General features: G+C 43.0%; 2 protein-coding genes across 3 annotated transcripts in view; both read left to right on the top strand.

Moving 5' to 3' along the window:
* The window catches only part of hecw1b (HECT, C2 and WW domain containing E3 ubiquitin protein ligase 1b), a 57,917-nt gene extending 54,787 nt beyond the window's left edge, over positions 1-3,130 (top strand). The window contains exon 29 of the mRNA XM_072668485.1: positions 397-3,130. Coding sequence (XP_072524586.1) covers positions 397-508 — 112 coding nt within the window. The 3' untranslated portion in view covers positions 509-3,130. The remainder of the gene's footprint in view (positions 1-396) is intronic.
* A 1,637-nt stretch (positions 3,131-4,767) lies between these two features.
* fuz (fuzzy planar cell polarity protein) lies at positions 4,768-13,551 on the top strand. 2 transcript variants are annotated; one of them, XM_072668490.1, is made up of 2 exons: positions 4,768-4,846; positions 10,237-13,551. In XM_072668490.1, the coding sequence occupies exon 2, from the start codon at positions 10,299-10,301 to the stop codon at positions 11,616-11,618; it is 1,320 nt and encodes a 439-aa protein (XP_072524591.1). In that variant the 5' UTR covers positions 4,768-4,846; positions 10,237-10,298; the 3' UTR covers positions 11,619-13,551. The 2 variants fall into 2 exon arrangements, with proteins under 2 accessions (XP_072524591.1, XP_072524590.1); XM_072668489.1 differs by having other exon boundaries at positions 4,774-4,846; positions 10,233-13,551.
* Positions 13,552-17,115: the final 3,564 nt, after the last annotated feature.

The raw sequence follows: 17,115 nt of genomic DNA, 5'->3' as shown, positions 1-17,115 counted from the left end.
CGAGTTGGATTGATGTGACATTCACGTGAATTCCAATCTCTCTGTTCAGATGTAATTGGAATTTTAGCGTATCGGATATGTATCTGACTTTAATACCACGTATGAAAAGGGCCACTTTTGCCTGCTGTGTGAACCTAGCCATATATCGTACATTATGGGTAAAGGGGGGGTGGTCACAACAAAACCATAATTTTATGGCCTTAAAACTCTCTGCCAAACATCCTGCATCCTGAAACACTCTTGAAATATTCTTTAGGTTTTGGTTTGGATGCATGGGTCCAGGAAAACCTTTTAGCTTTAGCATGATGGTTTGTGAGCAGTGGCCCAGGATTCACTAAGCTGTCCTTGCTGAATGCCGTTGTGTTTTGATGAATTGCTCTGTCTGATGTCTTTCAGGGCTCACACTTGCTTTAACCGCCTTGATCTCCCTCCATACCCGTCCTACACGATGCTGTACGAGAAGCTTCTGATTGCCGTGGAGGAGACCAGCACCTTCGGCCTTGAGTGAGGCTCTCCATCCCTGACGTTCATCTGTGGAAGGCGACCTCTTTGTTTTTTGTTGATCTGTACAGTCCGGGACACCGTTGCATGCATCACTCACCTGTGCACACGGCGTGCAGTGTGTGGGGAAGGATGTGCGCCATGCAAGCTGTGTATGCAATACGAAGCGAAAGCCTTCAGCCTCCTCTAACTCTCAGGGCCTGGACCTCTGCTGCAGCACATCGACTCCAACATGGCTGGAGCTCTCACTCGGGATGCACGCTCGGCTGACCACTGACCGCTCACTAGAAAACCCCTTTCATTTGCAACTTCAGTTTCTCAGTGATCAACACGGTCAGTAATCGGGAGAAGGTGAACGGTTTCTTCCAAAGTGGACTCGTCACATTAGATGTGCACTAGCGCTGAAAACGGCGAGAAATGGGCATCAACACACGACGTCGCACCACACTGACACCTCCCCATGCAGAAGCTGGGAAAGAGTGGGCCAGGAGCACAGTGCTGCACTGCATATTCATGCCACGGTAATGTGTTTGTACTGTGGAGGCAACTTGACCTGCGTTGTACCATAACATACACACACTATGTAGACAAAAGTATTGGGACACCTGCTCATCCATTGTTTCTTCTCAAGTCAAGGGATTTTGAAAGAGTTGATCCTGCTTCTGCTGGAGTAACTGTCTCTACTGTCCAGAGAAGAAAGCTTTCGACTTGATTTTAAAGGAGCATTGCTGTGAGGATTTGATTGCATTCAGCAACAAGTGAGCAAAGTAAGGCCAGGATGTCCCAAACACAGTTCTCCACAGCTCAAGGCTGAAGGGCTTTGTACCCCTCTAGCCCACGCCTGTGCCAATAGGTTCATGTTTATCTGCTCCAGTGAGTCCTATTCTGTTGGCAGCACTTCTCTACTGGAGACATGCTGTGTGTGTGTGTGTGTGTGTGTGTGCATTTGTACATCTCTGTCAGCAGTGGGTGCAACTTGAAGTAGCTGAATGCATTTATTAGAAGGGGTGTCCACAAACATTTGGACATAGAGTGTAAGTGGCTGGTGGCAGATTTCAGTCCCTGAAAGAATCAACTGAGAGAATTTTAAGCTATTTTTCATATTTCAGTACTTCTTGCAGGACCTCTTAAACTCCATGGAGCTGCTGGAGGTTCAATCTAACATCCTATTATCCCATCTCTACATTTTGTGTCCATGACGAAGTTTCCGCACCCCACCAACACCACCCCGTCACCTTTCTCTTAACTCAATCCAGTCCAGTTCTTTGACTCTCAGTCCAGTTTTAGCTCCACTTTTTAGATGAGGAGGGATCTGGAAGATAATATCTTCTTTTTTTGTCTGAAATGGAAGATTTTGGCCACTCTGTGTATTTTTATGTAACATAACAGGTGGGCTGTGCAGGCCTACCAATGTTTGAGCACCACTGTGGGCAGACATCGTCACTTTTCATATATTTATTCATTTATTTATTCATAATAATTGAATCGAGTGGTCCGTTGCACGATGGATTGGTCGCGTAAAGATCTAAAAAAGTCCTCACCTTATCGTTCTGATCATCACCTCATCTCGTACAGTATACGTCAGAGCACAATCAGTGGCATCATATCAGTGTGTACTGTACATTTATTTACAGCAGTGCTTCCCAACCCTGGTTCTGGTGGACCCCCCTGCTCCCATCTCACCTGATCCAGCTTACCAGCTAACAAACAAGGGTTGAAGGTGGTGTGTAGAGCTGGAAAAACACTAAAATGTGCATGGTAGGGGGTTCTCCAGGACCAGGGATGGGAACTACTGCCATAAGAAGACGCGTCGACTTTAAATGTGATTTGAAAATACATGCTATCTCGTGTACAGTCAATATTTGAGAATCTCTGTGAAAGTAAATTGAAGTATTTGGGCTATATTGAAAAGCAGTATATAAGTGGGAAATGTCGCAGCACGGCTAAAGGGGGTCTCTATTACATTCTACAACATTGGGTCTAACAAATATTAGGTATTAAAATGCATTTGTATTTAATATTCCAATCTAGATGTTATACACTTGGATGTACTGTATATTGAATGTGTATATAATTGTCTATACAGTATGTGGAACTTAAAAGATCTCTCTTTTGAAATGCAATGTATGTAGTAAGGATTAAGATCTTTGTTTTTTTTTAATCTCTTCATATTCTTATCTACCGTTTCTTCAGATATGGTGGTATACCTGCATACCTGCATCATGCTATGCACCTTTTAGTCAGAACTATTAAGCAATGCAATTTCTGCATCAAGAGTTGAGGCCTTCTGTTGGATTTTATTTTTGTTTTTTTTTCTCAAAGTCGCTCATTTTTAGCCCTCCGAGACGAATGTGGCTCAAACGGGACTGAAAAAACTGCCTCAAACGCTCAACCCAAACAGTCTCTCCTGGTTTGCTGGAGGTTTTGGAATAGGCTCGGGCTCTTGCGTCGTCCTCATAGACTCACACGGTCCTAACAGCTAGTTATGTTGCACTGTGTTCATCAGGTCTCTGTATCAGTTCGTTTTATATTCTGAAACAAAGTCGTTCACAGCTCCTTTCTCAGGCCGAGCTCTGGACAAAGCATAGCACTGTTGAAGAATGTCAATAAACAATCACTTTGTAATGCACCTCCCGCTGATGGTCTCTTTGTCTTTGTCAATCGTGAGGTTGTTTGAGTTCAGTAGGTGCTTCATGATCATAGAAGATACACAGACGTTAGGTCTGGGCGACAGGCAAGTGTAATCAGGTATTGGTGAGGATAAGCATAAGATAAGAGATGCGATGACCAGGCCTCAAAGGCCTTGAAAGATACCATGTTGGGGGGAAAAAACAGTGTACTGATAACTCAATCCAGTCCAGTTCTTTGACTCTCAGTCCAGTTCTAGCTCCACCTTTCAGATGAGGAGGGATCTGGAAGATAATTTTTTTTTTTTTTGTCTGAAAGGGAAGATTTTTTATGTAACATAACAGGTGGGCTGTGCAGGCCTACCAATGTTTGAGCACCACTGTGGGCAGACATCGTCACTTTTCATATATTTATTCATTTATTTATTCATAATTTAATCAGGTGGTCCGTTGCACGATGGATGGGTTGCGTAAAGGTCTAAAAAAGTCCTCACCTTATCGTTCTGATCATCACCTCATCTCGTACAGTATACGTTAGAGCCTGATTGTACTTTTGTACCACGTGAAATTGTAGTCCCTTTCCTGGTTTCTTTAGTTGTTAGGAGGTTTGATTTTCAAGTAATTAAGGGATGAAGGGAGAAGAGAAAGCCACAGTAAGAACCATCTGAACAAGCTGAACATTTAGATGTATTTTTTGGCCACAATAATCAAAAGTATGTTGGGAGGGGTGAGGTGCAGAACATCATGAAAAGAGCACCTCTCCAACTGTTAAACACAGGGTGGTCGATCATGCTTGGGTTTGTGTTGTGTTGCAGCCAGTGGCGCAACAATGCATGCAATTAAATACCAGCAACTTCTGGAAGCACCTCAACATCTTAAAAAACAAGAAAGATAAGAAGACAGCTTCTCTAATGGACTACTTCAAGAAGCACAAGCTGGAGGTTTTGCCATGGCCCTCACCATCACCCATCAAATCACTCATTAAATGGTCAAGCAAGAATCACACTGTACACTCTCTCGACCAGTTAACACTTATAAGAGCTTTGGGAGCCTGGGTGTAGATTTTACATTTACATTAGGTACATAAGGTTACTCGTATTACAGATGAGGGCCAGTGTAGTGTTAGGAGTCTTGCCCAAGGACTCTTATTGGTGTAGCACAGCATAGTCACCCAGACCGGGAATCGAACCCCAGTCTCCCACATGGTGAGGTAGCTCACTGGCAGGTAGTGGTGTTGCACCATCTGTTGCACCACACTAACCCCCATGTTCAAACTGAAGGAGGTCTTATTCCCCAGATGATGGTGCAAACCCATGCACTCTCAGTTATGGGGAGGTGGCAGTCAAGCCGAATGCTAGCCAAAGCCTCCAAGCCGGAAAAAGAGGCCTGCCTCGGTGAAGTTGGTCACTTTAAAACAGGCAGGGGTGTACAAAATATATTTATTTATTTATTTGTTTGTTTGTTTGTTTGTTTATTTGATCCTTCAGAACCTAAAACGCTGAGGTCTAAACCGGCATACAAGCATGTGCTAGAAAGCGTGTCAACTAGCCAATCACAGTGCTGGATGAATCGGCTGCAGGCGTGGTCGCGGCCAATCAACGTCCACCTTATAGATGTGCGGCGTGTTAGAGCATAAACAAGCAGCCATACTAGCGGCAGGATGGCGAGCAGGAGCTGGAGGAGGAGCAGGAGGAAGCGGGAGGTTGGATCGAGTGACGGTAAATACTGAGCTTTATTTACTAAACGGTCTTAAATTCCAGCGTGTTTGCTGACCAAGTAGCACTTCATGCGTTTAAATATTGATTAAAATATTAAAGTTAATAAAAAATACGTGATTTGTCCTGAATTGAACGGTGTGATCTGAGTACAACAACAACAACAACAACAACAACAACAACAGGTAGATTCATCCACCCACATTTCTAATAAACTTGTCCAGAGACGCTCAGGGTGTAAACTGGCATTGCGTTGCTATGGTGACGCAATTGTAAACAGGCAGAGAGTACTGACCCTCAAAATATCTGCAGTATCTGTGAGTACTGACCCTCAAGTCTGTTATTCAGTAGTAATATCTACAGTATCTGAGTACTGACCCTTAAGCATGTTATTCAGTAGTAATATCTACAGTATCTGTGAGTACTGACCCTCAAGTCTGTTATTCAGTAGTAATATCTACAGTATCTGTGAGTACTGACCCTCAAGTCTGTTATTCAGTAGTAATATCTACAGTATCTGTGAGTACTGACCCTCAAGTCTGTTATTCAGTAGTAATATCTGCAGTATCTGTGAGTACTGACCCTCAAGCCTGTTATTCAGTAGTAATATCTACAGTATCTGTGAGTGCTGACCCTTAAGCCTGTTATTCAGTAGTAATATCTACAGTATCTGTGAGTGCTGACCCTCAAGTCTGTTATTCAGTAGTAATATCTACAGTATCTGTGAGTGCTGACCCTCAAGCCTGTTATTCAGTAGTAATATCTACAGTATCTGTGAGTACTGACCCTTAAACATGTTATTCAGTAGTAATATCTACAGTATCTGTGAGTACTGACCCTCAAGTCTGTTATTCAGTAGTAATATCTGCAGTATCTGTGAGTGCTGACCCTCAAGTCTGTTATTCAGTAGTAATATCTACAGTATCTGTGAGTACTGACCCTTAAGTCTGTTATTCAGTAGTAATATCTACAGTATCTGTGAGTACTGACCCTCAAGCCTGTTATTCAGTAGTAATATCTACAGTATCTGTGAGTACTGACCCTCAAGCCTGTTATTCAGTAGTAATATCTACAGTATCTGTGAGTGCTGACCCTCAAGTCTGTTATTCAGTAGTAACATCTACAGTATCTGTGAGTGCTGACCCTCAAGTCTGTTATTCAGTAGTAATATCTACAGTATCTGTGAGTACTGACCCTCAAGCCTGTTATTCAGTAGTAATATCTACAGTATCTGTGAGTGCTGACCCTCAGGTCTGTTATTCAGTAGTAATATCTACAGTATCTGTGAGTGCTGACCCTCAAGTCTGTTATTCAGTAGTAATATCTACAGTATCTGTGAGTGCTGACCCTCAAGTCTGTTATTCAGTAGTAATATCTACAGTATCTGAGTACTGACCCTCAAGTCTGTTATTCAGTAGTAATATCTACAGTATCTGTGAGTATTGACCCTCAAGCCTGTTATTCAGTAGTAATATCTACAGTATCTGTGAGTATTGACCCTCAAGTCTGTTATTCAGTAGTAATATCTACAGTATCTGTGAGTGCTGACCCTCAAGTCTGTTATTCAGTAGTAATATCTACAGTATCTGTGAGTACTGACCCTCAAGCATGTTATTCAGTAGTAATATCTACAGTATCTGTGAGTACTGACCCTCAAGTCTGTTATTCAGTAGTAATATCTACAGTATCTGTGAGTGCTGACCCTCAAGTCTGTTATTCAGTAGTAATATCTACAGTATCTGAGTACTGACCCTCAAGTCTGTTATTCAGTAGTAATATCTACAGTATCTGTGAGTATTGACCCTCAAGTCTGTTATTCAGTAGTAATATCTACAGTATCTGTGAGTGCTGACCCTCAAGTCTGTTATTCAGTAGTAATATCTACAGTATCTGTGAGTACTGACCCTCAAGCCTGTTATTCAGTAGTAATATCTACAGTATCTGAGTACTGACCCTCAAGTCTGTTATTCAGTAGTAATATCTACAGTATCTGTGAGTACTGACCCTCAAGCCTGTTATTCAGTAGTAATATCTACAGTGTCTGTGAGTGCTGACCCTCAAGTCTGTTATTCAGTAGTAATATCTACAGTATCTGTGAGTGCTGACCCTCAAGCCTGTTATTCAGTAGTAATATCTACAGTATCTGTGAGTGCTGACCCTCAAGTCTGTTATTCAGTAGTAATATCTGCAGTGTCTGTGAGTGCTGACCCTCAAGCCTGTTATTCAGTAGTAATATCTGCAGTATCTGTGAGTGCTGACCCTCAAGCCTGTTATTCAGTAGTAATATCTACAGTGTCTGTGAGTACTGACCCTCAAGTCTGTTATTCAGTAGTAATATCTGCAGTATCTGTGAGTACTGACCCTCAAGTCTGTTATTCAGTAGTAATATCTGCAGTGTCTGTGAGTACTGACCCTCAAGTCTGTTATTCAGTAGTAATATCTACAGTATCTGTGAGTGCTGACCCTCAAGTCTGTTATTCAGTAGTAATATCTACAGTATCTGTGAGTGCTGACCCTCAAGTCTGTTATTCAGTAGTAATATCTACAGTATCTGAGTACTGACCCTCAAGTCTGTTATTCAGTAGTAATATCTACAGTATCTGTGAGTATTGACCCTCAAGCCTGTTATTCAGTAGTAATATCTACAGTATCTGTGAGTATTGACCCTCAAGTCTGTTATTCAGTAGTAATATCTACAGTATCTGTGAGTGCTGACCCTCAAGTCTGTTATTCAGTAGTAATATCTACAGTATCTGTGAGTGCTGACCCTCAAGCATGTTATTCAGTAGTAATATCTACAGTATCTGTGAGTACTGACCCTCAAGTCTGTTATTCAGTAGTAATATCTACAGTATCTGTGAGTGCTGACCCTCAAGTCTGTTATTCAGTAGTAATATCTACAGTATCTGAGTACTGACCCTCAAGTCTGTTATTCAGTAGTAATATCTACAGTATCTGTGAGTATTGACCCTCAAGTCTGTTATTCAGTAGTAATATCTACAGTATCTGTGAGTGCTGACCCTCAAGTCTGTTATTCAGTAGTAATATCTACAGTATCTGTGAGTACTGACCCTCAAGCCTGTTATTCAGTAGTAATATCTACAGTATCTGAGTACTGACCCTCAAGTCTGTTATTCAGTAGTAATATCTACAGTATCTGTGAGTATTGACCCTCAAGTCTGTTATTCAGTAGTAATATCTACAGTATCTGTGAGTGCTGACCCTCAAGCCTGTTATTCAGTAGTAATATCTACAGTATCTGTGAGTGCTGACCCTCAAGTCTGTTATTCAGTAGTAATATCTGCAGTGTCTGTGAGTGCTGACCCTCAAGCCTGTTATTCAGTAGTAATATCTGCAGTATCTGTGAGTGCTGACCCTCAAGCCTGTTATTCAGTAGTAATATCTACAGTGTCTGTGAGTACTGACCCTCAAGTCTGTTATTCAGTAGTAATATCTGCAGTATCTGTGAGTACTGACCCTCAAGTCTGTTATTCAGTAGTAATATCTGCAGTGTCTGTGAGTGCTGACCCTCAAGTCTGTTATTCAGTAGTAATATCTACAGTATCTGTGAGTACTGACCCTCAAGCCTGTTATTCAGTAGTAATATCTACAGTATCTGAGTACTGACCCTCAAGTCTGTTATTCAGTAGTAATATCTACAGTATCTGTGAGTATTGACCCTCAAGTCTGTTATTCAGTAGTAATATCTGCAGTATCTGTGAGTACTGACCCTCAAGTCTGTTATTCAGTAGTAATATCTACAGTGTCTGTGAGTACTGACCCTCAAGTCTGTTATTCAGTAGTAATATCTACAGTGTCTGTGAGTACTGACCCTCAAGTCTGTTATTCAGTAGTAATATCTGCAGTATCTGTGAGTACTGACCCTCAAGTCTGTTATTCAGTAGTAATATCTGCAGTGTCTGTGAGTACTGACCCTCAAGTCTGTTATTCAGTAGTAATATCTACAGTATCTGTGAGTACTGACCCTTAAGCATGTTATTCAGTAGTAATATCTACAGTATCTGAGTACTGACCCTCAAGTCTGTTATTCAGTAGTAATATCTACAGTATCTGTGAGTACTGACCCTCAAGTCTGTTATTCAGTAGTAATATCTACAGTATCTGTGAGTACTGACCCTCAAGCCTGTTATTCTGTAGTAATATCTACAGTATCTGTGAGTGCTGACCCTCAAGTCTGTTATTCAGTAGTAATATCTACAGTATCTGTGAGTACTGACCCTTAAGCATGTTATTCAGTAGTAATATCTACAGTATCTGAGTACTGACCCTCAAGTCTGTTATTCAGTAGTAATATCTACAGTATCTGTGAGTATTGACCCTCAAGTCTGTTATTCAGTAGTAATATCTACAGTATCTGTGAGTGCTGACCCTCAAGTCTGTTATTCAGTAGTAATATCTACAGTATCTGTGAGTACTGACCCTCAAGCCTGTTATTCAGTAGTAATATCTACAGTATCTGTGAGTACTGACCCTCAAGCCTGTTATTCAGTAGTAATATCTGCAGTATCTGTGAGTGCTGACCCTCAAGCCTGTTATTCAGTAGTAATATCTGCAGTATCTGTGAGTGCTGACCCTCAAGTCTGTTATTCAGTAGTAATATCTACAGTATCTGTGAGTACTGACCCTTAAGTCTGTTATTCAGTAGTAATATCTACAGTATCTGTGAGTGCTGACCCTCAAGCCTGTTATTCAGTAGTAATATCTACAGTGTCTGTGAGTGCTGACCCTCAAGCCTGTTATTCAGTAGTAATATCTACAGCGTCTGTGAGTGCTGACCCTCAAGTCTGTTATTCAGTAGTAATATCTACAGTATCTGTGAGTACTGACCCTTAAGCATGTTATTCAGTAGTAATATCTATAGTATCTGAGTACTGACCCTCAAGCCTGTTATTCAGTAGTAATATCTACAGTATCTGTGAGTACTGACCCTCAAGCCTGTTATTCAGTAGTAATATCTACAGTATCTGTGAGTGCTGACCCTCAAGCCTGTTATTCTGTAGTAATGTCTGCAGTATAAACGAGTACTGACTCTTAAGCTTGTTATTTATTAGCCATGATCATTGATAGATCTTCAGCCACAGCTCCTGTCAGCTCCAGGATCCTCAAGCCTCAAACTTTTAGGCCATGGGTGACCTAACATCTGCCCCCAATTTTAAACATCTGTCCGATGCCAGAATAATTCCAATACTCTCGTTTACCCCTAACTCCCCTAAATATGTGAGTTTGATTTAAATGAAACTGTATGGAGATCATTTATGCTTTAAACAAAAATAATTCAACATGTTAGTACATGTATTTAATTACTTTTATAAGGCATATATGTAGCATTCATAATAATGACATCATCTTCTTTTCTGTGTGTTTTGAGGAAGTATGAGAAGTCATCTCTGATCAATGTTTGGAGCCCCATCCTCACTCCTCCTCAACACTCAGGATGCTTCAAGCCGAGACCGTCCAGCTTCTGTGCCTTACGGCAGCCAGCGGGGTCCCTCTGTTTTCCCGCGGCTCGTCCAAGCAGCTCCCCTTCTCCGTCATCGGCTCACTGAATGGTGTCCACATGTTTGGGGCCGGGCAGGGCGTCCTGCTGTCCAGCTGTGAGACGGAGCGAGGCAGCAGAGTGGTCTGGAGGGTCTTTCAGGACAGCCTCATGCTTATAGCTGTGAGTGGCAGCGGCAACAACACGCTGAGTGAGCTACATCTGCGCCGCCTGCTGGAGAACACGTGGAACTGCATGGTGCTGGTGCTAGGACAGGACGAGCTGGCCAATGTGCGCAACGTTGAGCGGTTAAAGAGGGAGTTGCGCTCTTGCTACCGCTTGATCGACAGGCTTCTGGAGCGGAGTGGCGAGGACCAGGGCTTTATGGGTGATTTGACGCATTGCGCTGACTGCCTGCTGCCTGCCCAGCCTGGGATACTGCAGGAGGCGCTGGACTCCTTCACCCAGGCTGCCGACAGCGAGTTTGGCTGCTTGCTTATCCGGGGAAGGGTAGCCCTGGCTACTGAAAAGTGGTGGCGTCTCGCTCCTCAAGAGGTCATTCTCCTGTCCACCCTCGCAAACACACTCTCTGGGGTGACCTCCTGTGACTACCCAGTCTTTTTGCCCCACGGCAGCCCTACAGTCGCCCACAGGCTGCTCTGTTTCCAGCTGCTGCCCAGCGCAGTTGTATGCGTGCTCTGCGGCCCCAGCCCCTCTCTGCATCGCGTGGAGAGCGAGCTGGTGGGCGGTTTCTGGTCCCCCATGGCAGAGACCCTGCGTGGGTGCCTGGAGCAGGCAGAACGGTCAGCTCTGCCACCCTCTGTTAGCCTCCGCTGGGACGTCCAAGCCCTGCTGCTCATCAACCGTGAAACACGACGCTCCGTGGTGGCCTGTCCACGGGCTGGCAGCCACGCCCACTCTGAGGCTCCGCCCTTGTCTTCTCCAGCTCGCCGCTGGGAGCTGTTGCGCCACTTCTACACATTTGCTGTGACTCGCTATTTTACCTCAGAGGAGGTGCCTGCATCGCCCACTTCACCCGCCTCACCTGCCTCGTCCACCCCTGTGACTGCCCATGAGTCGCTACATGAGGAATTTTCGGGAGGTTTCACTCACCAGCCCACGCAGTGTTACCTTGTGACAGACGAGTGCAAGTGTTACGGCCTGCAGACGCCTCAGCACCAGCTCTACCTCATCACAGATCTCACCGTGCCTACCTTCGCCCTGCGCTCCGTTGCAACGCTCACCCTCAGTGCAGTCACTGGACCTACCGGTTTCTAGGGCACAGACAGCACAGGTCTTCAGAGATCTGTAGAGTGATCATAGTGAATTATTATATATAAAGTCACTGGACTGTTTATGGTCAGATGACCAACACAAATTGGCACTTTGAGCTCTAGGGCTGCGCAATATATTCGGCGTGTAATGATGCGCTCAGAGATTATGACTGTATTCACTTTTGGACATAATGTGAACCTGGTTGTTACTTGCATGATGAATTGCCTTGGATTTCCGTCCTGTAAAGTTGCCGTTTTAGAGTAACAAGGACCCTGTTTACACCTGGTCACTTCATGTGACTAGTATCTGGATTGTATCCCACATTTTAGCCACATGCATTTACACTTGGTAGTCGGACTGAAATCTGATCGCTGTATGGGATATATGCAAATTTGCAAATATGCAAATGTACTCTTTTTGTCCAGTGAATATTACTGGTGTTTCGGTTGTGCTGGGAGGAGTTTTGGAGAGCTGGATGTGCTATAATGCGTCTCAGGTCAGACCAACTCCTGAACTGGTTTGAGTGATGGGATTAAATGAGTCTAGGGTGGGTTTACACCCATGTGGCTCGGCCTCCAGATATAATTCTGATACTCAAGACGCATGAGGTGTTCAGGTGTAAATGGGGTCAAGGTTTTTGTGGGACAGCAACAATATGTGACCTTGGTCTTTGCAGTGCTGAAATCACAGAAGGCTGCAAAAGTGCAAATTTGGTTCAGTTCAGTTCAGTTGAAATGAGCCCTCTAACCAATCTAATTGCTTTTTTAAATTGATTTTATCAATCAATCACAGCTCCAGATGTTTTTGTAGGTGTGTCTGTGTGGGGTTTTGATGAATCTGGGTATTTGTATACTCCAGGACAAGTTACTTTATTTTGTAGGAATGCATAACGACACTGGAGTCAATAATATAACCAAAATTTTGAAAAAATCAATAGTGGCATCAGTCTTAACTATTTATTCACTGGACTACCACACTAAAATATCTACTTTTAATTAATTGATTTAATACATTTAAAAAATGTGTATGTTTTGAGACAAAAACTTTCCATTTTTGTATTTTTTTTTCCCCACTTTTTTTATATAATGTGTATCTGGGAGGAATTCCAGGATGAATTGACCAATAGAAATGCTCCAAATGACATGCGATTAAGACTTCCATTGAAATTTAGGGTTTTTTCCTCACAATATATGAACAATATATGAAAAATATAAGAGAAAGGAATCGGCCCAGGGTTCACCAGTCAGTGTGTCCCTATTGTTTTGGGTAAATTAGTGCAGGCCAGTGTTTCTCCATGTCACTTTATCAGTTCACCAGTGCATTTCCGTATATCACAATCACAGCATGAAGCTATGTAATTCCAGTATTAGTACTTTATCTATACTGTGCAGCCCTGCTATCTCCTGCACTGTGGATTATGTCCACAGTGGCCAAAATAAAAGGGCTTTAATTAGCTATAATAATCATCAGGCTCATTAAACATCAGACTCCATGCAACGTCTAATAAGGTTTTAATTATTTTCTACATTTTGTTAATGTTCTGCACAACACTAACCACTCTGTTTTACTGCACACTGTTGGAAATGTCATACCTGAACAGAGGCTCGTGACTGGACATGTTTGGCAGCTCTTCTTAGCACTTCCACCAGATTCCTTTGTCTGTCTGATACCTACTGAACACTGTAACAAAAATGAGATACTGTATTGAAGTGCACTGTTAGACTCACTGTAGACGGCCTTGAATAAAATTCAGTATTTATCAGACAGAGGTGTCTTTGCAGGGTGTGTGAGTATTTGTTTTAGTTTTCTAAACATGGCTTGAACCCTGTAGCTGTTCTGTGCACTGTGTAAATAACTCTGGATGAATGGACCAATAGAAATGCTCTAAATTAATAAATATATGACCAAATAAACCCTTATTTTACACTGACCTCCATTCAGAGTTTAGAACATTGTTCTTTCCTCTGTAATTTCACTATTTTGAAGATACATGTTTTTCATTGTGATATACACCTTCGCTTGGTCCGGGTGCCTGTCGGAAGATCCGCCCACAGAGCACGCAGATCTGTAGGATATCCCAAAACGACGACACTGAGTCGTCCACAAACGCCAAATACCCAAACCAATTAATATTAGTCAGCTGAGCTTTAAAGTGTAGATAAATGATAAATAAATAAATAAATATTTATTAAAAACTGAATTTAGAGAATGTAAAAGGTTGTAAACTGGGAAATATGGTATTTCAGCGTAACATGAGAATGCACAATAATAAACAACAAAATCGGAGACGGGGTGTAATTAGGTGGTCTGTGTAATTTGTTGGAGCTGGAAAAGGAAGTCCAGGCTGTGCCGTGAGTGAGGAGCGTTCATTACCATGACATAGCAACAAGCTAGCTACTTGCTTAAGCACTAGCTTTAGTTCGGCGGAAGGCAATGCTAACATTAAAACACGTCAGCACTAAATGTCACGACTCAGATCGTCTATTTATTTTTTTGTTGTATAAAAGCAATAGGTCACTTAAGGTCGTTTTCAAGGTGCATTTTGCGACACACCAGCCTGAGTGTGATGAAATACGACAGCCGTCTTCGGCCCGTGTCTGCTTCACTGTTTAATATATCACTACAACTGTAAAAAAGTAGCTTTACTGTGCGCCTGTCTCCTGTTATACTGGTGTTCAGCCCAGCGTTCAGTAAATGGCTGAACACGTTGTCCCTGCAGGGCATATCAGAATAAGCGTGTAGTGAATAAACAGCTTTGATAAGCCAGATGATCATGGGTGCTCCTGTTCCTGGAGGAAGTATGGCTAGTTAATCATTTGGCTCTTCATTATAGCATATTCATTATACCTCACTCTACAGCTGTAATGACACTGATTTGTTATCCATTAACAAAATCCCGCTCAGGCTGGATCAAGAGTCCAGGTGTCCTGTGGTATCGGGCACCAAGACGTTAGCAGCAGCAGCAGCAGATCCTTTAGGTGCCTCCATGGATCCCATCAATGAGTCTTGGGCAGCCATGACCCTGTCGCCGGTTTACCAGTTGTCCTTTCTTGGAGCACTTTAGGTAAGTACTGATCACGCATACCGGGAACACCTCACAAGAACTGCGTTCTGACCCAGTCGTCTAGCCACACCACAGGGGCGTGACCACCGTGACCTGATAGGCAGCGGGGCTCGAGTGACACATTCCTTTATATACCCCCTTCACCACACCCAAACGAAAACTTCCAAGTCGGGCTCTAGCAGTCTCCCACACACGTGCACAGATTATTCAAATTATTGAACGGCAGTAGGGCGGTGTAGGGTGGTGCCATGGGCTGTCTCACTGCCACAGTGTGTTCCAATCAAGTCCATGACACCAGGTGTATAAACCAAGCAAGAGAGGTGAATCGCACTTCTCCGTCGAGTCTGGGTTTGGTGGTTGCCAGGAGAACAGTACTTGTCTGAATGCATTGTGCAAGTGTAAAGTTTGGTAGAGGGGGGATTATGGTGTGGGGTTGTTTTTCAGGAGTTGGGTTTGGCCCCTTAGTTCCAGTGAAAGGAATTCTTAATGCTTCAGCAGACCAAGAGATTTTGAAGAATGGTCAAAAAAAAATTCCCCGTCTGGGTGGCTATGCTGCGCTACACCAATAAGAGTCCCTGGGTGAAACTCCTAACACTACATTGGCCCACCTTTGTAATACGAGTAACCTTGTAAGTTGCCCTGGATAAGAGTGTCAGCTAAATGCCATAAATGTAAATGTAATAGTTGTTATAAGCTGTTATAGCTGCAAATGGAGGCCTGGCATCATATTAAACCCTATGGATTAAGAATGGGATGTCACTCAAATTCATATGCGTGCGAAGGCAGGCGAGCAAATACTTATAGCAATACAGTGTATATCCCACCTTTTGACAGATGCCACTGTAGAGGAAGATAATCAATGTTATACTAATACTAATGTTATGGCTGATCGATGTGCATAGCCACTTTATTTGCTATCTAAAATCACCAGTACTATCTGAACCTACACACGCCTCTGAGTTATGAATGTAAAGTCAATGATGGTAAAATAATGATGCTGTTTTGCCTCATGACTCTCTGCATAAATCAGTTTGATGAGGTTTTAGGTGGAATCTGTTACTGAACAGTGTCTTAGACGTGGTTCTATTCGCCGTCTTAAAGCCAGGGGCACTGCCAGGGATTTTGGGCCCCATGTAAAGAAACTGGGCAGTCACAGGCCCTTAGAATCGTCCAAACCACATTCCTGCATTTGACACCCCAGCAACAGTATGTAGCACTTCACCTTAAACTAGCAGCTTTAAAATCATGGAGATGCTTCACTCACTGTCGAAGGGAGAATAGGGAATAGGGAGAATAGCACCTCTATCATTGCTGTTCCGGGCTCAACACACCAGAAACCGCACTAGGTAACTAGTGGAGCAGACCGGACAATGCATGTGAGAACTGTGTTGCGCTGCATAGCCCGAGTCATATTTGTGTATAATCCTGTAATACCACCTCACTCCACCTCAGACCACATTCTCCTTTATCCCCAAATACAGAAAACGTAGAAAAGTGTGTCCTTTAGTGGTGGCTCAAGGTGTGAATTCCACTTCCCAACTGTAGGGGGAGCCTAGGAGCATGAAATGCCTATTTTCACATACTGCTGCTTTAACACTTGCAATATACATAAATTATATTCAAATTATTTACATATATATTAATATGTGCATGGTTTGTTGTCATCATTATTGTTTTCAACCATTATGTTTATTGTGTGACCTTTGGAAACTCTTGATTAGCCCATTAATCTTCTAAAAAATTAGCGGAGTATTAATTTAGTTCATAGCAAAAGCCCCACATACATACACATACATTCATCAGAGCCAAAGTCCTAAGGCCTCGTTCACACATGGCATTAACAAGCGTCCTGGGTGACCTGATCATAAGTGGCCAGCACAAAGTACAGGTGTCGGGGGGGGGCGAAGGGCCTGCGATAAAATCCGGTCACTCAAACCACATTCGGAGGTGGTCAGAGATTATTCTTTTAGTGTACCAAATACCAAAGCGTCTCAATACAAAGCAGCAAGAGTCCACACCCTCTGCACTTAGAATAACTCACTAATGGATAAAGGCGATACTCTAGGCTGGTCCCCAAGCGAAACTAGGTGCCTTGGTTAATTGTTGTTAATGTGCGCCACGCCCCTCCTCCCCCCTCCAGCGGATGTGACGTGACAAATCCGATCACAAGCGGCTACAGGAGATGCAATTAAAATGTGCAGCAGGTGTGAATGGCTGTACGTTTTGGCCTTTGTGATTGGATCACCCAGGACGCATGTTAATGCCAGGTGTGAACGGGGCCTAACTGGGGCTTCAAGACATTACACTAATTATTCTAGCCGTAGAAATGAGTGTTGAGTAGTATGCCAGCTGGACATATGCCCATACAGTCTTTTCAGTCTGTAATTTTATAATGCACTATATTGGGACAGCTGATCGATCATTGTTTCTTCTGAA

Source organism: Salminus brasiliensis, chromosome 23 (genome assembly GCF_030463535.1).
Source record: "Salminus brasiliensis chromosome 23, fSalBra1.hap2, whole genome shotgun sequence".
Lineage (NCBI taxonomy): Eukaryota > Metazoa > Chordata > Actinopteri > Characiformes > Bryconidae > Salminus > Salminus brasiliensis.
The sequence above is the reverse complement of the archived record's forward strand: the minus strand, read 5'-3'. Positions and strand labels throughout refer to the sequence as shown.